The sequence below is a fragment of the Equus asinus genome, chromosome 13, assembly GCF_041296235.1.
Source record: "Equus asinus isolate D_3611 breed Donkey chromosome 13, EquAss-T2T_v2, whole genome shotgun sequence".
NCBI lineage: Eukaryota > Metazoa > Chordata > Mammalia > Perissodactyla > Equidae > Equus > Equus asinus.
In genome coordinates this window covers 10,991,180-11,012,499 of record NC_091802.1, presented here as the reverse complement: position 1 = coordinate 11,012,499, position 21,320 = coordinate 10,991,180, and the positions used below count along the sequence as shown (strand labels likewise).

The 21,320-nt window shown below is 43.6% G+C and overlaps 2 protein-coding genes across 3 annotated transcripts; both read right to left on the bottom strand.

Moving 5' to 3' along the window:
• Positions 1 to 1,712: 1,712 nt before the first annotated feature.
• Positions 1,713 to 14,105, bottom strand: KRBA2 (KRAB-A domain containing 2). Of its 2 annotated transcripts, none has more exons than XM_014864107.3 (3): positions 13,232 to 14,105; positions 11,231 to 11,771; positions 1,713 to 10,589 (listed from the first exon to the last, which is right to left on the bottom strand). In XM_014864107.3, the coding sequence occupies exons 2-3, from the start codon at positions 11,319 to 11,321 to the stop codon at positions 9,334 to 9,336; spliced, it is 1,347 nt and encodes a 448-aa protein (XP_014719593.2). In that variant the 5' UTR covers positions 11,322 to 11,771; positions 13,232 to 14,105; the 3' UTR covers positions 1,713 to 9,333. The 2 variants fall into 2 exon arrangements, with proteins under 2 accessions (XP_014719593.2, XP_070338458.1); XM_070482357.1 differs by having other exon boundaries at positions 13,748 to 14,102.
• A 1,040-nt stretch (positions 14,106 to 15,145) lies between these two features.
• Positions 15,146 to 21,310, bottom strand: RPL26 (ribosomal protein L26). The gene is made up of 4 exons (XM_014864108.3): positions 20,904 to 21,310; positions 19,634 to 19,806; positions 17,770 to 17,910; positions 15,146 to 15,317 (listed from the first exon to the last, which is right to left on the bottom strand). The coding sequence occupies exons 2-4, from the start codon at positions 19,799 to 19,801 to the stop codon at positions 15,189 to 15,191; spliced, it is 438 nt and encodes a 145-aa protein (XP_014719594.1). The 5' UTR covers positions 19,802 to 19,806; positions 20,904 to 21,310; the 3' UTR covers positions 15,146 to 15,188.
• Positions 21,311 to 21,320: the final 10 nt, after the last annotated feature.

Sequence of the window (21,320 nt, the reverse complement as noted above, 5' to 3'; positions counted from 1 at the left end):
AAACAAGCTTCGAAAAGGCAAAGTCTCCTAAGAAAGCGGAAAGCCAATTTGCTCAGGAAGCTCATATTTCCTGCCCACTTTGTTTGCTTGGAAAACACAGTACAGCAGACCATCTGGGATAATTAATTCTGGAGTAAAAAAATGTCAGAACCTGGGTAAACAAAGATTAGTACCAAGATAACAACAATAAAGAGGAACCCAGGAGCCAAAAAGAAACTAAGTTTCAATAAATCCACAGGGATAGAATTCCGGACAAAACTCAGAAAAAGATTCCAGAGGCAGACATATTCTGCCACTGGTTAACTTTGAACGACAGAGTCCTGAGAGGGCTCGTGCTCTTTTATATTCAAAAGTATCTCAGGTTTCAAATAAACTTCTGTAAAACGTCCACAAAAGGAAAGCTGTGTAAATCACATATTTAAAAACAACCCCTCCCCCACCTCAAAACCTTCCCCCTTAAAATTCTACAACCCAAAGCCAACCAAATCTGAAAAGGGTAAAGTCTGGGTGCAGAGGTGACTGGCCCACAATCTAGTGATTGAACCTCGCCTGGGCAAACCATGCCTTAATGGTCTGTTACACTAATGTCCAGAAAGCATGCAAAATAATTAGAAAGCTGGAGTGTAAGTCTGAGATTCTCCGGTGCCTCCCCCATCTCCTCTCAGTGCTAACTAATGACAGTCCAATGCTCAGCCTCAAGAAAACCACTAGGAATAGAATCTCAGAAATATCAGAAGAAAATTTTCCTTCTTCCAACTGCAAAAAAGCAGATTCTATTCCACATTATAAAGCTAGTTCTGATAAAGTGGTAAATGGAGAACTTTCCCTAAAGCATCGGCCTCTGAGTCTCGCATCTTCTCTCACCTTCTTGGCAGCGGGGACCTGAGCCCTGACGGGGAGTTCAGGCACTGGGGTTCTAGGAGAGGCAGGAAGCACAAAAGTACAAGAGGACGGTTTCTACACTACATGGAGTTACTGCTGGAAGAGAACTTTAATATGAGCTGGTTCAATCGTCTCTCATTTTTCAACGAGGAAACCAAGTCCTGGAAAGAATAAATGACTATGGCAGTGCCTAGACTGGCTGACAGCCTGAGTTTCTTTCCACTACCCCACACAAAAGAAATGCAACCAAAAAATTCACATGCCCAGACCTGAGGCCAGAAGACCAACGCTGCAAAGGCAGTTGGGACCAAATCGTGTACCACCTTGGATATCAGGTTTGGATGTCAGGTTTAAGTCATTATCCTGTGAGCAATGAGGAGTCGCTGGAAATTCTTGAGCAGGGAAGATGGTTATAAGCACTGACCATGGACTTAGAAAGACTTGGGTTTGAATCTTGGGCGAGTTATTAACCCTTCTGAGCATCGTTTCCTCCTCTGTAAAAGAGGGAAATTAAGTTCTTAAGTTATTTCACCTATTTAAACTCATTTCTTCAGCTACAAACCACTCTGTAGAGTTGTAAGGATCAAATAACTTAATGAATTTCCAGCACTTAGCTCTGTAGATAAATCAGCATTAAACAGTGTTAACTATTATTTTGAGCAGAGCTTTATTTCCAGAAGATACGTTAGGCAAATTGTCTCCCAGTTAAGAAAAACAACAAGGGCCTGACCTGGGAGAATGGAGAGATCGTGACAGATTTAAGAGACATTTCAGAATTACTGTATCAGTTACCTATTGCTGCATAACAAATCATCCCCAAACTTAGTAGCTTAAACCAGCAATCATTTATTTTTCACAAGAATCTGCAGCTTGGCCAGGCTTTGGCTCTGTTCTATACAGCATCATCTGGGGAAGATCAACTGGGGGCTGGAGGCTTCTCTTTCCAAGATGGCTTACTGACACAGTTGGCAAGTTGGTTCTGGCTATTGGCTAAGAGCCTAGCCAGGGCTGAGGGCTTGAGACCTTGGTTCCTTTCCATGTGGGCCTCTCCACAGGCTGCCTGGGCTTTCTCACAGCATGGTGGTTGGGTTCCAAGAACGAGCATTCCAAGATAGTGAGGTGGTATTTTTATGATTTAGCCTCAGAAGACAGATATCATTACTTCTTCTGTACCTATTGGTCAAGGCAGGAATGAAGGTCTACATAGGTTTAAGGACAGGTGACAAAATCCCCTCTCTTAATGGGCTTCTAGAAGAAGATGTGTTACAGATATAGGTTGCATCCAATTTGGAAAATATAACGCCAGTAGGAATGACATGGTTTAGCAAATGATTGGCTATGGGCAGTAAGGGAGAATGAGGCATTGAGGATGACTGAGGTTTCCGTCTTGGGTGACCCTTGGTGCTGTCAAGAGAATTAGGGAACACAAAAGTAATTGTATTGTTAAAGTATTTAAACAAGGAGGCCATTAGACTGAGATGGCTCTAACACCTTGATAGCCTCCATATGCAAACCAAAACCCTAGCCAGAGACAATGCACTCAAATCTGAGAAAGTGAAACTTGAAAACAACCATCACAAACACCAACTGGGTTTTCCCAAATAAGGCAACCACTTAAGCTGTAACCAGGCAAATAATTTCTTTGCTTTGCTTCCCCATCTTCTCTACAAAAATCTTGTCCCTAGTTCCTGTCAGTGGAGTGCTCCTAACCATTTAAGATTTGGCACTGACCAATTCGAACAGATGTTTGCTCAAATAAACTCGTCAAACTTTTAATGTGCCTCAGTTTACCTTTGAACAGTATGTTTGGGGTGATTATTGGCACTGAGAAGCCCATAAGTAGTTAAAAGGCTGGAGCTTGGGAGAGGGTTAAAGGAGTTGTACATACAAAAGTCTTTCACTTAAAACAGACTAGAAGAGATGGTCAAGGATGAGAAAGAAAAAAGACCATAGATTTTTAGACAAGAGTTATCTCAATAGAGGGAGGAGAGAGTAGCAGTGAGGGAGGAAAGAATGAGTGGCCATAAGTAGGAGAAAAACACTAGAGTTCAGTTTCACAGAAACCAAAAAGGAGGTGGGAAGAGGGTTGAAGTGCATTTAACATCACAGAGAAGTCAAGACAGATTAGGAAGGAGTCAGGGCCACTGGGTTTAGCACATGGAGGTGCCCTTTGAGAGAGCAGTAACACAGAACGTGCCCCATCGAGCATTTGTGTAGCCCTTTAGAGGTTTTAAAGCACTTTCACACACAGGGTGGAATGCCCTGCTAGAAAATAAACTTATTTTTTTCTCTGTTAATAGCAGAAGTGAATAAATTAAACACAAGCATAAGATCTGGAACTATAAAATTCCTAGAAGAAAACACAGGAGAAAAGCTTCATGACATTGGTCTTGGCAATGATACCCAAAGCACAGATAAAAGCAAAAATAGACAAGTGGACCTACATCAAACTAAAAAGTTTATGCATAGCAAAGGAAACAAATGACAGTGTGAAAAGGCCATCTACGGAATGGGAGAAAATATTTGCAAACCACACATGTGGATATTAACCATATGGGGATAATACATCCCCCGCCCAAAAAAACCTTCAATTCAATAGCACAAAAAACCAATTATCCTGATCAGAAAATGAGCAAAGGATTTGAATAGACGTTTCTCCAAAGACATAAAAATGGTATGTGAAAAGATGTTCCACATCACCAGTCATCAGGGAAATGCAAATCAAAACCACAATGAGATATCACCTCATGCCTTTTAGGAATGCTATTACGAACAAAAACTAAAAGATAACAAGGATTGGTGAGGATCTGGAGAAATTGGAACTCTGCTACACTGTTGATGGGAATGTAAAACGGTGTGCTGAAAACAGCATGGAGGCTCCTCAAAAAATTAAAAATAGAATACCATATAATCCAGCAATCCTACTTCTGTGGGATTTTCCAAAAGAATTGAAATCAAGATCTTGAAAAGATATTTGCACACCCATGTTCATTGCAGCATTATTCACAATAGTCAAGATATGGAAATGACCTAAATGTCCATTGATGGATGAATGGACAAAGAAAATGTGATATGTACATACAATGGAATATTATACAGCCTTAAAAAGGAAGGAAATTCTACCATATGTGACAACATGGATGAACTCTGAAGACATTATGCTAAATGAAACAAGCCAGTCACAGGACAAATACTGTATGATTCCACTTATATGAGTTATCTAAAATAGTAGAACACATAGAAGCAGAGGGTACAATGGTGGTTGACAGGGGCTGGGGGGAGGGGGAAAACGGGGAGTTGCTATTCAACAGGTACAAAGTGTCAGTTATACAAGATGATTAAATTCTAGAGGTCTGCTTCACAATGTTTTGCCTGTGGTTAACACTGTACTGCACACTTAAAAATTTGTTAAGAGGGTGGATCTCATGTTGTGTTACCACAATAAAAAAAAAAAGAGAGGTCTATTTGAGGGCCAGAGCAGCTCTCTGCACTGCACTCCTGAACCCCGGGGGTGGCGGGGAGGGGAAGACTTGCAGCTGCACACTCAACCTTGAAGGGCTGAGCTTGTCCTGACCCATGGCTCCAGGGCAGCCTGTGGCTTGGGACGTGGCTGTGCATATGAATAGGTGGAGTGACTGCGGCACAAGGGCAATGAACCTTGTGCCAATGGCAGAAGCCAGGCTGGAGGACTCAGCCCAGCAGGGACGGCGACAGGACTTGCCCTTGTCCAGCTGGTCTCACTCTTGGTAGAGACTGAACACTGTGAAAGCTCCCTAAACTGGAGGGAAAACAGCACCCCTCCTGCCACACCCACATACTCTCTACCCTCTCTCATAAACCTCATCACAGCTCCGTGAAGCTGGGATTATTATCTTCATCTCCATTTTACAGACGAGCTTTGAGTTCAGGGGACTTGTTCAAGGTTACATATCTAGTCTATATGCAGAAGCAGAACTTGAGCCCTCTGGGAGAAAAATCCTGTAGGAGCCTCACTTCACTGTCACATAAAATCTTCTTCGGCCCACTCTCCCTTTCATTTTCCTACTAAAATTGAGTTCCATATGTCTCATAACAGAATTCCAGAGATTAGCCTTAAAAATGCAAGTCTTCATAATTAACAAAAGGAATCTCAGAAAGATATGGCAACATTCTCTCTCCCGCAGATGTGGAGGGAGAGACACCATTCTGCATCACAAAACTAAGCCAAGTGATCTAGTTGAACAAGGTATTAAATTAAGATCGTTCTCAAGAATATCAGTTTGCTTCTCCTGTACAAAATAGAGATTTATATGAATGTTTGTAACTGGTGCCAATTTCTTCTGTTTTCTGTTAAAATAAATCTGCCCTTTGCAAGTGCTATTTGAACAGAGGGATTTTGTAAGTTTGCAAAGACTTACTTAGAAATTGTTGCCATGCCTCATAAAAATTACCTCTAAAGAAACCGCCATTCTGATTGGCTGCTGCTATGGGTCGAACTGTGTCACCGCACCCCCCCCCCCGCCCCCCGCCAAGATGTTGAACTGCTTCACAATCTCCAGTACTTATGAATGTGACCTTATTTGGAAATAGGGTCTTTGCGGATGATCAAGTTAAAATGAGGTCATTAGTGTGGGCCCTAAATCCAATATGATGGGGTCCTTCTAAGAACGGGACATTTGGACACAGGCAGACACACAGAAGGAAGATGATGTGAAGACACAAGGAGAATGTCATTTACAAGCCAAGGAGTATGGGAGGCTACCAAAAGGGAGAGAGGCATGGAACAGATTCTCCCTCACAGCCCTCTGAAAGAACCAAGCTTGCTGACACTTTGATCTCAGCCTTCTGGCCTCCAGAACTGTGAGACAATAAATTTCTGTTGTTGAAGCTGCCCTGTTTGTTATGGCAGCCCCAGGAAAATACATACAGCTGTCCTGAAAATGATGTATCTCCTTATAAGTAAGGTTTCTGTTATATCAAGACAGGCTTACATGGCACTTTTCTCTCACATGCATAACAGAAAAAATAAATTCTCAAATAACTTGAGTTTCATTTAAATGGACAGCCCTGATCTGATTACAAGTCCAGTGTGCTTCCATCACACCACAGCTGCACACAGGCACAGCATTAAGCCACTGATTTCTTTCCGTGGTTAATCTTTGCCCATTTTCTATTGGTTGCTCTTTACATTAGAATTAATATGTAAGAGGGTTGTTTTTGTTTTTGTTTGCTGAGGAAGATTTGCCCTGAGCTAACATCTGTGCCAATCTTCCTCTATTTTGTATGTGGGTTGCTGCCATGGCATGGCCACCGACAAGTGATGTAGGTCCATGCTTGGGAACCAAATGGGCCACTGAACTGGAGTGCAGTGAACTTAACCACTAGGCCATGGGGCCAGCCTCTGTAAGAGCTCTTTTTAAAATTAGGTAGTCTATATCTATTTTATTTTTTCCTTATGTCTGTTTTAGATGTAGCAAACATTTTCTCTCATGATGTCACTTATCTTCTCTCACTTTTTAAAAATTCCACAGAGGGGCCAGCCCCGTGGCCGAGTGGTTAAGTTTGCATGCTCTGCTGTGGCGGCCCAGGGTTTCACCGGTTTGGATCCTGGGCACAGACATGGCAACACTCGTCAGGCCATGCTGAGGTGGCGTCCCACATGCCACAACTGGAAGGACTCACAAGTGAAAATATGCAACTATGTACCAGGGGGCTTTGGGGAGAAAAGGGAAAAATAAAATCTTTAAAAATTCCATAGATATTTAAATTTTTATATAGCCAAGTACATTAATCTTTTCTCTTATGGCTTGTGAATTTCATGTATTATTTAGGAAGACTTTCTCCATTCTAAGATCACAAAAATCTTCCTTTTTTCGCCCAGTACAGCTTTATTTTTTATGTTTTGGGGTCAGACTTCATTTTTTTTCCAGATGGATAGCTAACTGACCCAGCACCATTAACTCCATAATACAATCCCCCACTGATCTGAAATGCCACTTTTACCACAAACTCCTAAAGGAATACCAGTCTGCTTCTGGCTTTTACTCACATTCTGACTTCACCTGCCTTTCTTTAGCAACAGGCCACAGAAATGCATATGCATATATTGTGAGTGACCCAGACGGTGGCCAAACGGAGAATGCACGCATTGCCTGCCTCCTGGGGGTTGCCACTTAGCTCCGGTCATTTGCTGCTCCGGAGAAATACGGGCCTAGTGTGGCCACATGTTCCAAATTTTCAAGATGTACTAGACATCCAGAGTTTTACATAGAATCTATAGTTCTAAAAGTGATGGCAATTAATTTTTTAAATTTAGCAAACATTATGTGGACAAAATACATTTGCAAACTGAAAGTAGCCAGTGGCGTACCACTTGGTTACCTCTGTTACAAATGCAGAAATGTGATACAAGGCAGAGTAAGGTCAGACTGGGTCTAGGTGTCCACTTCTAACTCTGTTCCACTGCCACTATTAAGAAGCAAGAGAGGAAGAGTGATGTAGCAGCTCTGGAAACCTAGGTTATTTGTGGCTCCCCCTGGGAAACACAGTAGTGCCTCACCTCACCTCTCACCCACATGAGCTGATGATGCGGTTCCTGGTTTGCCCAGCAACCAGAAGGTAATAGGTCAGCATGGGGGAAGGGATGGTTACATCAGTCAGGTTGGGTCTCCTAGACCCCACCAGGCTGAGTGACAGAAAAGGAATGGAAAGTGAGGTGCTGGCCAAGGATAGAGCAAGATTCTGCCCCCCCAAAACAAGCTGGAAAGTGACATCACCTCCTTTCTAATAATAATGCAGGCTCCCTGGATACCCAACTTAACATTGTTTAATTCGGAATGTAATGTCAACAGACAGAAGTCTCCAATTCTCACATGAAGGATAGGATGTGCTAGCAGCAGGGACAACTCACATTGTAGGACTTCAGTGTTTATGGAGAAAGCCCCTTCACATACATATCTCACTGTCTCTCACAACGAGCCTGTGAGGTAGGAGGTGGAAACAGAAGAGGAAACCAGCACGAGGGGCAATCAGAATGGTTTTAGATGGCTTTGGGATATGCAGGAAGGATGCGTGGGGCAATAAAGGACTAGAGGCCCCTTCTCCTTCCCTGTGTCCATTCTGCAGAATCATTTATTCATTCAACAAATCCTTGCTGAATACCTCCAATGCACAAAGCACTCTTCTAGGCCTTAGAAATTTAGTGTACACAGATCCAAGGCATGATCCTTCCCTTTGGCTGGGTCACTTATCCTTACTCTGAACCGTGACCCAGACTGGCCCTTGTTCTATTCTCTGGTTGGAGCAGTGACCTCAGGCCAACTTTTGTGTTTTCCTCCAGAGACCTTGATTGTTTCCCAGCCTATTGGTCACTTCCTGGAATGCACTGACCCGTTCCAGGAATACAACATGCTTTTCTATGCTTGAGGCATAGAAAACTGGTAGACTCAGACCCAAATCCCAGCCATGCTTTAATTCTGACCTACTTTCAAAATGTTTCAGGCAGGTCACACAATTCCCTGTGCATGCCATTCGGAGAGCAGGGATGGCACAAATGGTTTCTCTTGAAGCAGGAAATAGAGCTCAGCTGGTGAGGCGGCCAGTCTTTAGGTCATGTTGGAGCAACCTCTTTTCTTCTCGTTACTTGTCCTTCATCTACATCTTTTCCTCTGATGTCCCCATCTTTTTTGGTATGTGACTGAGGAACAGGAATAAGCAGGAGAAGGAATATGTACTAGATACATGTAGGACAGCCCCACCAGCTCTACATGCTTGACACCCTCAGTTCATATTCTGCAGGCAAAAATAATTCTTCCACTGACTGTAGTGGGTAGAACTGTGTCCCTCCCAAAAGATATGTCCAAGTCCAAACCCCCAGTACCCATGAATGAAATCTTAATTGGAAAAATGTGTCTTTGCAGACGTAATTAAGGTGAGGATCTAGAGATGAGATCATCCTTGATTAGGGTGGGCCCTAAATTCAATGACATGGATTTGGTAGCCAATGGTGTCCTTCTAAGAGAAAGAAAAGAACACACACGGAGACAGAAGGGAAAAGGCCATGTGAACACCACATGAAGACAAAGCAGAGACTGGACTTATGGTACTACAAGCCAAGGAATGCCAAGGATTACTGGCAGGCACCAGACAAAGGAGAAGGGCTTGGAACGGATTCTCCCTCAGAGCCTCCAGAAGGAACAAACCCTGTCGACATCTTGGTTTCAGACTTCTGCCTCCAGAACTATGAGACAATAAATTTCTGCTGTTATAAGCTGCCAAGTTTGGGGGAATTGGTGATGGCAGCCCTAGATCACAGACTTGATCTGCTCTTCCCCTCGGAGCAAGGACTACCAGGGACAACTTGACTGAGAGTGCAGCCTTCATGTTCCTTTCCCCTGGGGCCTTTGACAACAGTTCTCAGATGGCTGTCTGATGCCCAGAGACACTGAAAGCATCCACCCAGCAGGTGTCTGTTCACCAGCAGAAGAGACCTGGAGCCCCTCGTGAGGTGCTGGGCTCTGTAGCTTCAGGAGGAGTGGGATCGACGTCCTCATCCATATCAAATCTGTCTGCTCCATTCTCAGCCCTTTCTTCCCGCCTAATCCAAAGGCTATTTTCTAGCTGTTCTTCAGCGATTTCTAGTTCTTCCTCTGTTTGTAAAACAGCCACAGTTTCCCGGGGTAAGTGTGAGGAATATAATCCAAGTTTGGCTTTACAACCAAACATTGCCTCATATGGACTTTGCTGTAAAGAAACGTCGAAGGCCTGATTCCTCACCATCTGTATGAATCGCAGGCTTTCGGCCCAGTGACATGAGTGGTTGCTCTGCATCCAGGCACTTATCATGTTCTTGACATCATGGCTTGCTTGCTCCAGGGAGCCTGGGCCTTGGCCAGGGTGGTACTTACCAGAGACAATATTTAGGTCTGGCCATATCTCATTGAGCTCATTAACAACCTGGTTTGTGAATTCTATGCCACTGTCAGATTCTAACATGGTGGGTGTACCAAGAATTGTGAAAATATCCAATAGGACACTGACCACTTCATGGGCCTGTTTGGCTTTTAATGGTCGTAAAATAATAAACTTGGTCAAGTGGTCCTGGTAATATAAAATAAACTTGAACTCACCATCAGCATTTGACTGCATGTCAACTATTTCAACTTGGCATCTGGAGTCAATATCCTTGAAAGGCATGGGCTTGGGTGCAAGATCTCTCTTGGGTACTGGGTTCTTCTGGTGGCACTGTTTACACAGAGTCAGATATAAGACAATGACTTCTTTAGTGACATTCCCATATTTTCCTTGTAGCTCCTTGAGCATGCGCGTCCGCCCACCATGTCCAATATTGAGATGTGTATCATGAAGAATATCAAACAACTCTTCCTTATGTACATAATACCGTATTCGATCTCTTTCTCCATGATTAGCCTCTATTAGTTTCTCTGTGCCTTGTACAGAGATTACGTCATATTTAGCTGCACGGCGATAATCACGTGATGACTTCTTCCCCTTCTCCTTAGCTTCTTTGACTTCTTTTATTGTTTGAAAGTACTTTTCTTTGGAAAATACCTTGCTGTTGTAACTTTTGCTTTCTACTAATTTTGTCACGCTTATAAGAAACTTTTCTCTCATGTTACTTCTCTCCATTTCCATTTCATTTGTATTTGAAACACCAGGGATATCATTTCCAGCTATCTGTGGCATGACGGAGAACTGCAAGAAGGATCCTAAGAAAGAGAGAAAGAAACAGAACAAAGTTAAGTTCACTCATATTCCATCTGGAAGACCTTCCCCTCAAAGTTCCTCATGGATTCTTTCAGCTGCTTTTTGAAGACTGTTATAGAGATAATAGAGTTACAGAATAAAGTAGTAACAGAAAAAAGCTACTAGAAAGCCAACTAGGACCATTTGAAATCAGAGCATGTCAACAGAATTTTAAATCAGTAAGATACACATATACATATGTAGCAATTTTATCCTTTAGGCAAACAGAAGAAATAATGATAACTATTAGCTCATATAGTGAAATCTAATTAGCTGGTCTTTATTAATTGAATAGGAGCGAGTATAAACGGAAATCCCTAAGGCAGTAGGCTAATATTTTACCCTCTGTACCTTTTAAAGTAATATAAATGGGAAAATGTTCTAGAAGGTACTCCATAGTAACAGCAAACTCCAAACTGGAAGTTAGCATCAGGGAGGGCTTCTTAGCCTTCCCACAATCAACATAAATAATCAATTTCTTGTACCTGAAGAATCTGTTCTCATTTTAGGAGAATCAAGGAGAAAGCAGTGGGATATTTTTAAATGATGACTTTTCCCTGTCGATTGTACTTAGGATTAGTAAATGAAGATTCTCAGTCCTTACCCTGAGGGACCATGTTCTCATAATTGTCCAGCATTGCGTCCCTGGGGCAGTCCTTCTGAGAGGATTCCAAACACTTCCAATTTTTGGTCATATCCTCAAATGTTGCTGCCTTCTGAAATAGTATCAGCTGCTGCCACAGGAACCATTCTGTCTCGAGGCCTGGGCTAAGGAGCAGCTGCAGCAGGATTAAGGAAGAGACAGTGGAGGGTACCGGGAATGAAGGTGTGCCAGCATAAATGACTCAGATTGTGAGCCATGTGAATACTATACGGAAGAAAAGATGACAGCAGTAAAGAAAAGGTCTCATATCCAACAAGATGAATCCAGCTTCGTGGGTGAGGAAAAGGGATTTTGCCCTCCTGGGAGGTCTGTAGGCCTGGCCTGTTTTGACACTGCTTGAGCTGAAGCCCACATATTTCCAGAACAAAGCAGAGAGTCCAAGTGAAGTTGAGCACTCCAAGACCAGCAGACACTTTCAGGTACAGGCTTGATGGCTCTGAAGAGAGGCAGCAGGGCGTTTTCAGAAATGGAAGAATTACACCTATGGACAGAGAGATATGTTAGGAGATTATTATGCCAAAAAGAGATGCCCCAAATGGAGTCCACACTCCACCAAGATCGAAGAATTTCTTAGTAGAGAACTGGATACTCAGCGTCTAAACCAAGATTCCTCGGTTAAAACAACTCCAGGATAAAGGATGGTGATGAGGCTAGGGAAGAGTTCACATGATGATCACAGGAATTTCAATAATCTTAGGAAAGCAAGATCCCCAGGATCCCAGCCCCCAAATGTAGAGCTGAGGGGGAGGGCAGAATCTAGAGAAGCAGACAAAGATGGAAGTGTTTAAAAGCTCTGAGTAAGAGTCTTACTTAAGCTGAGCCTGCTTCCAGGTCCTGAACTTTCTCCACTAAAAAGGCTTCAAATTCCCTTGCTCAGCATCACTGGTTAGCCACGGAATATTCCTGATTCTAAGACATTACTGACTATAAAACCATTGACTTAATAATGACTTTCTTTTGAGAGGAAAAACAGAGAACCTATACTAAATGAACGCATTCAAATTTTTAAAATGTGAAAAATGTGCATTTCAGAATTGAAGAAATAGAATGTTTGCAAAATGCCCTTTACTCTAAGACTAAGTTCAAGAGTCTCAGTGCAAAGTGACATTTTAAAGACTCTGAGAAACTCTACAGTAAAAAAATCAGTTTGTTTCATCCACCAGCACCATTTAATCAACATTGCCAAGAAGTATCTATTATCATCCTCTAGTCCTAGCATCCTCAGAAGAGACCTGAACCCACAAAGTATTCAATGGGATCCAGGAAGAGCATCTTCCAGACTCCTCACTGAAACCAGCATCTCAGAAATTGAGTGGCTGCACTGGCTGCTATTTGAGGCCCTTCAGGGGCCTGCACAGGAAGGAAAAGCCTCATCTCCAACCCATAAAAGAAGGAAGACAGGCTGGAAATAATTTATAATCAAAAGATGCAAAATCTCAGTCTTTAATATGAGATACAGTCCTTACACTATACCATGAAATTCCAAAACAGCCCACAGGCCACATTTGACTAACAGCCCTATTTTGGTTAGTCCATTCAGTGCTTGTTTTTTTAAAACAAGTTGAATGATTTACTTACATTTAAAAATCAGGAGATTTCATATAAAAATCTAGATTCCTGACTTTCTTGAGAAATGCGAAGATGTGGCCACACTGGGAGCGGTGCTGCTTAGCAACAACTGGCTGGAGTGGAGAAGCAGCAGTTCCTTTTAGAGCCTATGCTCTCCCATTTCTCACAGTCCCTAAGCCATCTACTAACTTAATTGGCTTACCTGTCCATCTCTGTGGTTATCTGAGTTTTCAACACCTTTTCTAAAGCACCATGAAAGAAACGTGGCCCTAAAGAAACATGGCCAGCTTCCTGGTATGATTTGTGCTGGTGGAATAACCGACAAATGAGCTTGGTTAGAGAAAACTGGCAACAGCTCTCTTCCTCACCCACCTGAGTCTTTGCTTTGGCAGTCTCCGGCCCGGAACGTCCTTCCATTGATCTTCCAAATCACACCCAGCTCAAATCAGACTCCTTTCTGACGCATTCAGCAATTCCAGCTGAGTCCTCCCCTGAACAGCCCACACTCACTGGAGCACTTTGCTTTGTACTTTCAGTCGACCGTTCGGGGTACACGGCCTAGAAGGCAGGGGCTGAGGCTTCTACCTAGCTGTATTCTCTCAGACGGCCGGCAAATACAGAGCTGCGACAAAGGATGCTCAAAGGGCATTTACCAAACACTTGGCTTACAGGTGTGGTAATGAGGCGGTGCAGAGAGATGGTTAGGAGTCTAGGCTTGGGAATTCAACTTCTGACGCTACCATTTACTGTGTAACTAACTTGCGCGAAGCTACCGAGGCTTCAGTTTCCTCAACTATAAAATGAGGAAAATAGACTCTCCATCACAATGGGCTGTTATGAAGACTCAGTGATGCTGCAGATGTAGCACTCAGTACAGCGTCCCCGCACCTTCCACAACACAGGAACGCCGCTTACTCCTGAAGCTCCGGTTCGGGCATCCCCTCCTTTGCGCTGCCCTCCTCCCCGACCACCGCGGGCTCGGCTCCCACCGCGCCCGGCCGCACACCGGCTCGGCCAGCTCGTCGCGCCCCACCCACTCCTCCGAGGGCGGCCAGCTCAGGGTCGAACGAATGAACCGGGCCGGGGGGAGGGAAGGGCCGGAGACCACCGAACCCCGACCACGCTGCAGGAGAGGGAGGCCCGGAAGGGCAAAAGGACGCGCCAGAGGCCGCAGGGTCGGAGAGCCGAAGCCACCAGCCAGCCGGCGCCCAGTCGCCTTCACTTCCCGCCCCGCCAAGACGGCGCCGGAAGCTGCCGCGCGCCGACCGGAAGCCCCGCCCCCCGAGGGGCCGCCGGCAGACGCCGCGCGGGCGGGAGCCCCACTTATTCTCGTTTTTTCTGGGGGGGGCGTCTTGCAAAGGTCCCACTCGGTGTTCTGCGGTCAGGTGTGACCTTGGGTAAGGAAGCCACTTACCCAACTCAGATCCCCTGCAGCCAAATGGGTTACCTATTGCTCCACATTGTTGCAAAGCCTCCATAATAAATGCCTCCGGCCCGGAAGGTAAACTGCATTCATCATTCTGCCTGTTTAGATGCTTAATCTAAAGTGAGGAAGGGCAGGGGCGCACACGTGCTGTCAACAATAACACTGCACACCATTTTTCTTAACCCTGAGAGAGCATGTACTTTAGACGAACACCTTGTATTTCAGATTGCAACCTGAAGATTTCAGTTTTGTTAAGGTTTGGGTGTAATGGCACTCACCCAGCACCAGCGCGTAATGACAAGATGGTAAAGGGGTCCGGGGTATGCTGCAGAATCTGAGGCTTCTCTGTCACACCCACCTTGAAGCAGTGGTCTAGATGCTACTGGGAAGTCACAGCAGCTCCTCTAGTCTAGTCTTAGCGAGACTTTATATCCAACAGCAAAACTTTTATGCAAAAAAATTTTAATATGCTGTGTTCATATACATAATAGCCCATCAGGGGGGAAACAGTAAGAGACAGGTTCAAGAGACAGTGTTCCCAACTAGCTTTTCATCTAGGCCTTCTTCTCAATGAGTAATGATGTACCCTAAAACGCTGCAGCCTGCTGGAAGCATAAATAAAGAAAAATCACTATCTCATCAGTCCTGGTTTCAGAAAATTGTCAGAAAGCGTTTCAATTATTAACTGATGCTCAGATGTTAAAAACTAACTCTACTTAAACAGTGTTTTTCATTAGTGCAATCAAACCACAAGAGGGGGGCAGCCTGCCTCCAGATAACAAATGTCACATGAACTTCCCTGAAAACGGACCCACTGAAAACTAGGTAGTGTCCCAAAGCACCACACATAAACCAAGGGCTCTTTGTTTTAAGTTTTTAATGAAAGCCATAGATAAGATTACTTTATTCCTGCATTTTCTCAATTGTTTCTTCCTTATATTTGCCCTTTTCCTTTCCTACTTGGCGAGATTTGGCTTTACGTTCAAGGATCTTTTTGCGGTCTTTGTCCAGTTTTAGTCTAGTAATAACCACCTGCAGAAAGAAAAGGGAAAAAAAAAACACTTATAAGCTTTAAACAATAATCAATACAGAACACATGGGAAGGCCTAATGTTCAACCTCATTTCCTAAACCTGCAGTGGTAGACGCCTAAACATGAAATGATTATTTAACTCAAAAGTTCTAGAAATGATTCTTTAGTCCTCAAATCAAACCTGGCTTGAACGTTTACTAATACTCTACCAACAAAGGCGAAAAGGTAATGTGATGTCAGTGGTTCTCATCTCCTCTTGTGCTTTATCATAAGATCTGAAATCTTTTTTTACTGCAAAATATATCAACTGTTCCACTCCTCTGACCAAGTTTTGCAAGCTAACCAAGTCATATACATTTTTGTTTCTATAGTAACTTTAGAACCCTAAGGTTGGAAATTAAATGTAGCCTCCAGACATGCTTCACCCTGCAAAACCTTTAGTGACGTCACAGTAGAGATCTTATTCCAACAGATCTAATGGCTGAAGACATCCAGGTTATGGTCAATTTTAGTCTTATGAAAGTAGGTGAGGAAAAGGCAAAGAGAGCACTGGACTGGGTCTGGAAATACACCATGGTGACCAAAAGAAATCTCTGCCATCATGGAGCTTATATTCTAGTAGGGGGAGATGGAATGCTGGAGAACAGCGGCTGAATCATACAGGGTGATCAGGCAAGGCCATACTGATAGGGCTACACGTGAATGGAGACTGAAAAGAAGGGGCAAGTGTATCCCAGAAAGACCAGCAAGTACAAAGGTCCACAGAGGCAGGAGAACTTCAAAGTTTTATAGGTGTGTGTTTCTAAAACTTGAGTGTGTCTGAGAATCAAACAGAGCACTTGCTAAAATAGATCCCCGTCCCTCCCCCAAATTCTCCTTCAAGTTACCAGGTGCTGCTGCAACTGGTGGACAAATTCTGGGTGGCTTGGTTCTAAGAGCAAGGAGGCTAGCAGACTACAGCACGGGGAGCGGAATATGACACCATGAAGAGGCTGGTGAGGGGAGATCTTTAGACCTTTAGACTTAGACCTAGTAAGGTCTTTAGACCACTCTGATGATAACATGCAGACAGCATTCTGGCTATAACACGACAGCAGTCAACAGGTCTTATTGACTAATATGGGGGATATAATAATAATCAAAAATGACATTTTTGGCCCAAGCAACTGGGAGGATAGAGCTGCCATACACTGATGATGGCAAACTCTGAGAGGTTTGAAGGATAAAATCAGGAGTTTGAACATGTCAGGTTTGAGATGGATTTGATATCCAAGTTGAAATGCAAAATAGGCAACTGGATATTGAAAGTGGGTTGGTATCATCTGCTTCTAGCTCTCTGAAGTGCTAAGACTAACAGATGAAGATGACTACAGAGCCACAAGGAGGGAGATCAGCTGTGTCACATGTCGCACTAATAAGTCCAAAAAGATTAAGAATCAGTAACTGGATTAGTGACCTCAACAACAGCTGATTTAATGGTGGGAGCAAAAATATGATGGGAGTAGGCTAAAGAATGGGAAAGTCCAAATGCTCCCCTTCGCAGCCTGGGGTTTGCAGGTTCGGATCCCAGGCACAGACCCAGCACCACTCATCAAGCCACGCTGTGGCGGTATCCCACATAAAACAGAGGAAAATCGGCACAGATGTTAGCTCAGGGCCAATGTTCCTCATCAAAAAAAAGGTGGTGGTGGGGGGGAGTCCTTGCTCTCAGGAAATACACAGTTAAATAATTAGAGTGAAGTGTCATGCTGGTAAAGAAAATGTGGCAAAATGTTAATCAAGAATTCCAGGTGAAAGATACGTAGGTGTTTTACTTCACTAATCTTTTGACTTTTCTGTAGTTGGTTACCTTTATATTAAACATATATATATATTTTTTAAATTGGAAGAGGGAAATTAGAAACAGCAACACGGGAGAATGCACACTGAAGTTAAGGGCAGGCACCTGCTACAGGAATCAGATCAGATTTTCTCTCTTAGCTTAGACAACACTATCACTGTGATCTAGCTTCTGAGCTTCAGTTTTTCCCCCATCTGTAAATGGCTTAATATGGACTTTGCAGAATTGTGAAGCTGCGTACTGCTTATTCAATTCTGTTGAATGCATAAGAGCAAACAGGCTATCACTCCATTTCACCTAAAAATTACCCTATTTCCTAGATTTTAAGATCTGTTCATTGTTAGATTATTGATTGATCAATCAGCTTACTAACAGCTTTTGAGGAAAAGCTACATTGAAAATACATACAGAATGACTGTTAAATACATACTGATTTCATAAAACTTTTAATTGCTATTAGAATACTCAATTCAAATACAGTATTTGCTTTAATTTGGTTTCAAGAACATCTAAAATCTATTTCTATGGGATTGCTCTGTGAACAAGCAAGCATATTTGCCAAGAACTGCTATCCTTTCATTCTTCCCTCTGAAACAGTCTGAACACACTTACCTTGCTCGGGTGAATGCCCACATGCACAGTTGTGCCATTAGCCTTCTCTCGCTGCACTCGCTCAATGTAGATGACGTATTTCTTCCTGTAAACCTGGACTACTTTGCCAATTTGCTGCCCTTTGTAGTGTCCTCGTACAACCTAAATGCAAATTCAAAAATAACAGAAATATGCAGATAAAACAAGATTAATTTTGTGTATCTGGAAAACTATAAATCTTATAAACATCATTCATGCTATCAGATCTATAACACCTTTTAATTTTGAAGACTTAATCATTAATAGAAATGAGCCAATAATTCTGCCTCTGGCTTTGATTAACCTGCAAATAAACCATGCCCCAATATAAATCTACAGTGATGGACAGTGTATCCCTACAACTGATGGTCCACTGGCATTGGGGGGCTTATTAAAAGGTTAAAAATGAGCTCACCGTGGCTTTTTGTAGCAAATTCACAAGGAACTTGTTACTTTATCTCAAAGAGAGCAATGGGCCACAGGTATTTAATTCACAACCCATCAGTGTCCAATCCAGTGCCAAATAGCGGGCAGCAATAAATACCTAAGGGAACAAACCACTTCTTTCTCAAAGGTTAACACAGTTACAGGAAGTACCCCAAAGTGCTTCTGAATAGACTTTTCTTTTCAGGTGCATACTTTCTTGCATTAAGATATCTTTTTTTTGGGGGCCGGCTCGGTGGGGCAGCGGTTAAGTTCGCACGTTCCGCTTCTTGGCGGCCCGGGGTCCACTGGTTCGGATCCCCTGTGCGGACATGGCACTGCTTGGCAGCCATGCTGTGGTAGGTGTCCCACGTATAAACTAGAGGAAGATGGGCACGGATGTTAGCTCAGAGCCAGGCTTCCTCAGCAAAAAGAGGAGGACTGGCAGTAGTTAGCTGAGGGCTAATCTTCCTCCAAAACAAAAAACAAACAAACAAACAAACAAACAAAAGATATCTTTTTTTTTAAAGATTGGCACCTGAGCTAACATCTGTTGCCAATCTTTTTTCTTCTTCTTCTCCCCAAAGCCCCCCAGCACATAGTTGTATATTCCAGTTACAGGTCCTTCCCGCTCTGCTGTGTAGGACGTGGCCTCAGCATAGCCTGATAAGCGGTGCCACGTATACACCTGGGATCCCAACTGGTGAAACTCAGGGCCGCCAAAGCATCGCGCAGACCAAACCACTCCGCGGGGTTAGCCCGGTATTAAGATATCTTAAAAACAGAGAAGACTGCCTCCCAAATCTATGGGCAATTTTAGCACCAGCATGCCAGCAACCAACAGCTATTCTCAACCCACATCACTAGGTGGGAACATTTTATTTAAATAGGCATTAACCTCATGCAGTAGTATTGGTGATATGCAAGTTGCTTTATAGACTGCTTGAATCCTTCAATCACCAGCTGCAGGTTAGAGCTAAGAAACATCTATCGAAATTTTCACTTAAATAGATTTAAGAAGTTATTTACTGACAAACTCAATCATATCAAAGTTCAGTTAAAAGTTCTGTACCTGGCTTTTGGTTCAGACACAGAATTGTTTACTGGTCCTCAAACGCCTCTTTAATACCAAACATAGGGAGAAAAAGATAAACCCAAAGTAATGTTCTTGTTGCAAACTTTCTTGTTCTTCTGTTTAATTATGGCTGCGTCTGATGCTTAGGACAATTGATTTTCACCGAAGAGTAAAGGTGAAATAAGAACAGAAAAGCAGCATACTTTTTGTTTTTCTGTCTCTGGCTCAACTCCTTTTACCCTCCTGTTGCAGGAGCAATTGTCTCAGATGTATCACTCTCAGAACACAATCCCTCTTCTATGCAAGTATGTAGGATATTTGCCAACATGACCTAAACATGGTACATACCTGAACTTCATCATCCTTACGGATGGGCATGGACCGAACATTGTACTTCTGTCTCAGCTCTTTGGAAAGAGGGGAAGACATAATCTTCCTACGAATGTGGGAAGGTGCATTGAAATGCCGTTTACGGTTCTTGCTTCGGTCAGAAGTCACAAAGGGGTTGAACTTCATTTTGGCTAAATAAAAAGTTAAAAGAGGTGTAAACCCTTAAATGACCAAAATCTCATTCAGTTTCCTAACAAGTATCAGAAACAATTTCATCTTAAAAGTTTAGAAAGCTCACATAAATTGTCATGTTTTTAACTCCCCCCAAAACTGCTTGACGCTATTATATTAAGCAAAATAAGCCAGACAGAGAAAGACAAGTACCGTATGATTTCACTTATATGTGGAAGATAAACACACGGACAAAGAGAACTCTTTAGTGGTTACCAGGGGGAAAGACGGTGAGGGGTGGACACAAAGGGCAAAGGGGCGTACCTATACCGTGACTGACAAATAATGATGTACAACTGCAATTTCACAATGTTGTAAACTATCACAACCTCAATAAAAAAAAAAGGGAAAGAAATCCTGCTTGAACTGAGTGGCTTATCAACTGAAGCTTGAAACTTAGGAAATTTTGCTTTACTGAGATGTTTTCCCTATTTGTTTATGGGATAAAGAATTTCCCTTTGGTAACACTCTTGTTTTAATTACTAGACTTGTTTACACTCTCCGAACTCCCTAAGTACTAGAAGGTTAAGATAGGACTTCTATCTGCTGAATTAGTGCAAAGCAGACCGACAATTCTTCAAACACAACATTCTGCTTCAGAAAGACCAACCAGCGCTAATCCTCTAAAGACTTGAGTGTGAACACATTTAGCCCCCTGCCAAATGAATGAATCAGGGCCCCCACCCTGAACCCGGCAAATGCTGTACAAATCTCGGATCCCAAAAACCTTCCAATGGCGACTGCGGTCTGGAAGTTCCGTGGCTTTACCAAGAAATTATTTCGAGACCATTCTTCAGCAAACGACACCGCCCATACTTTATTCCATCTCCACCGGACCCCTCCCCTCCAGCTCCCGATTCCTCAACCACCCCTTTCCCCAGCCCTTCCCCCGTCTGGCGGCCCTTAAGCGAGGGGGAAAACAGGTCGAGATCATCCTGACTCCCCTCCCTGGCTGTTATTCAACTGCCAGGAGGGTACCGGGCCCCGGGGGTCGAAATCCACCGTGCCGATGAGCCGATGGCTGCGGATTACACGCGCTTTCCCAGCAAATCCTCACCAGAAGGCGCCTGAGTGGTGGCCGCAAAAAGAAAGAGAATCACACGTTACTTCCGGTTCTGTAAGTTTACGCGAGATCTCGCGAGACTTACGTCTCTTGGAGCGAGAGAGGCGTGGAGTTTGAACAAGAGGAGGAAACTGGGAAGAAATCGATGACTAGTGTCACCTCGCGGCTAGGAGGGGAATTGCGAGGGGCTGCCAAGCTCGCTTCTCCAGGTCCTGGAGTCTGCTTTTGGAAATCTGGGTTCCGCAGCTGCGTCCTCTGAGAAGGGTCGTTCCCGGGCGAGTGGCGGGGGCTGCTCAGGGTCTGACTATCCCGGTGGGTGATGAGGGAGCGAGCGGCCCCAGGGGATCCCTGTCCTTTCATTCCCGAGCGCTGGGAGGCTGGCAACTCATTAGCCGGGAAAGGGGAGGACCT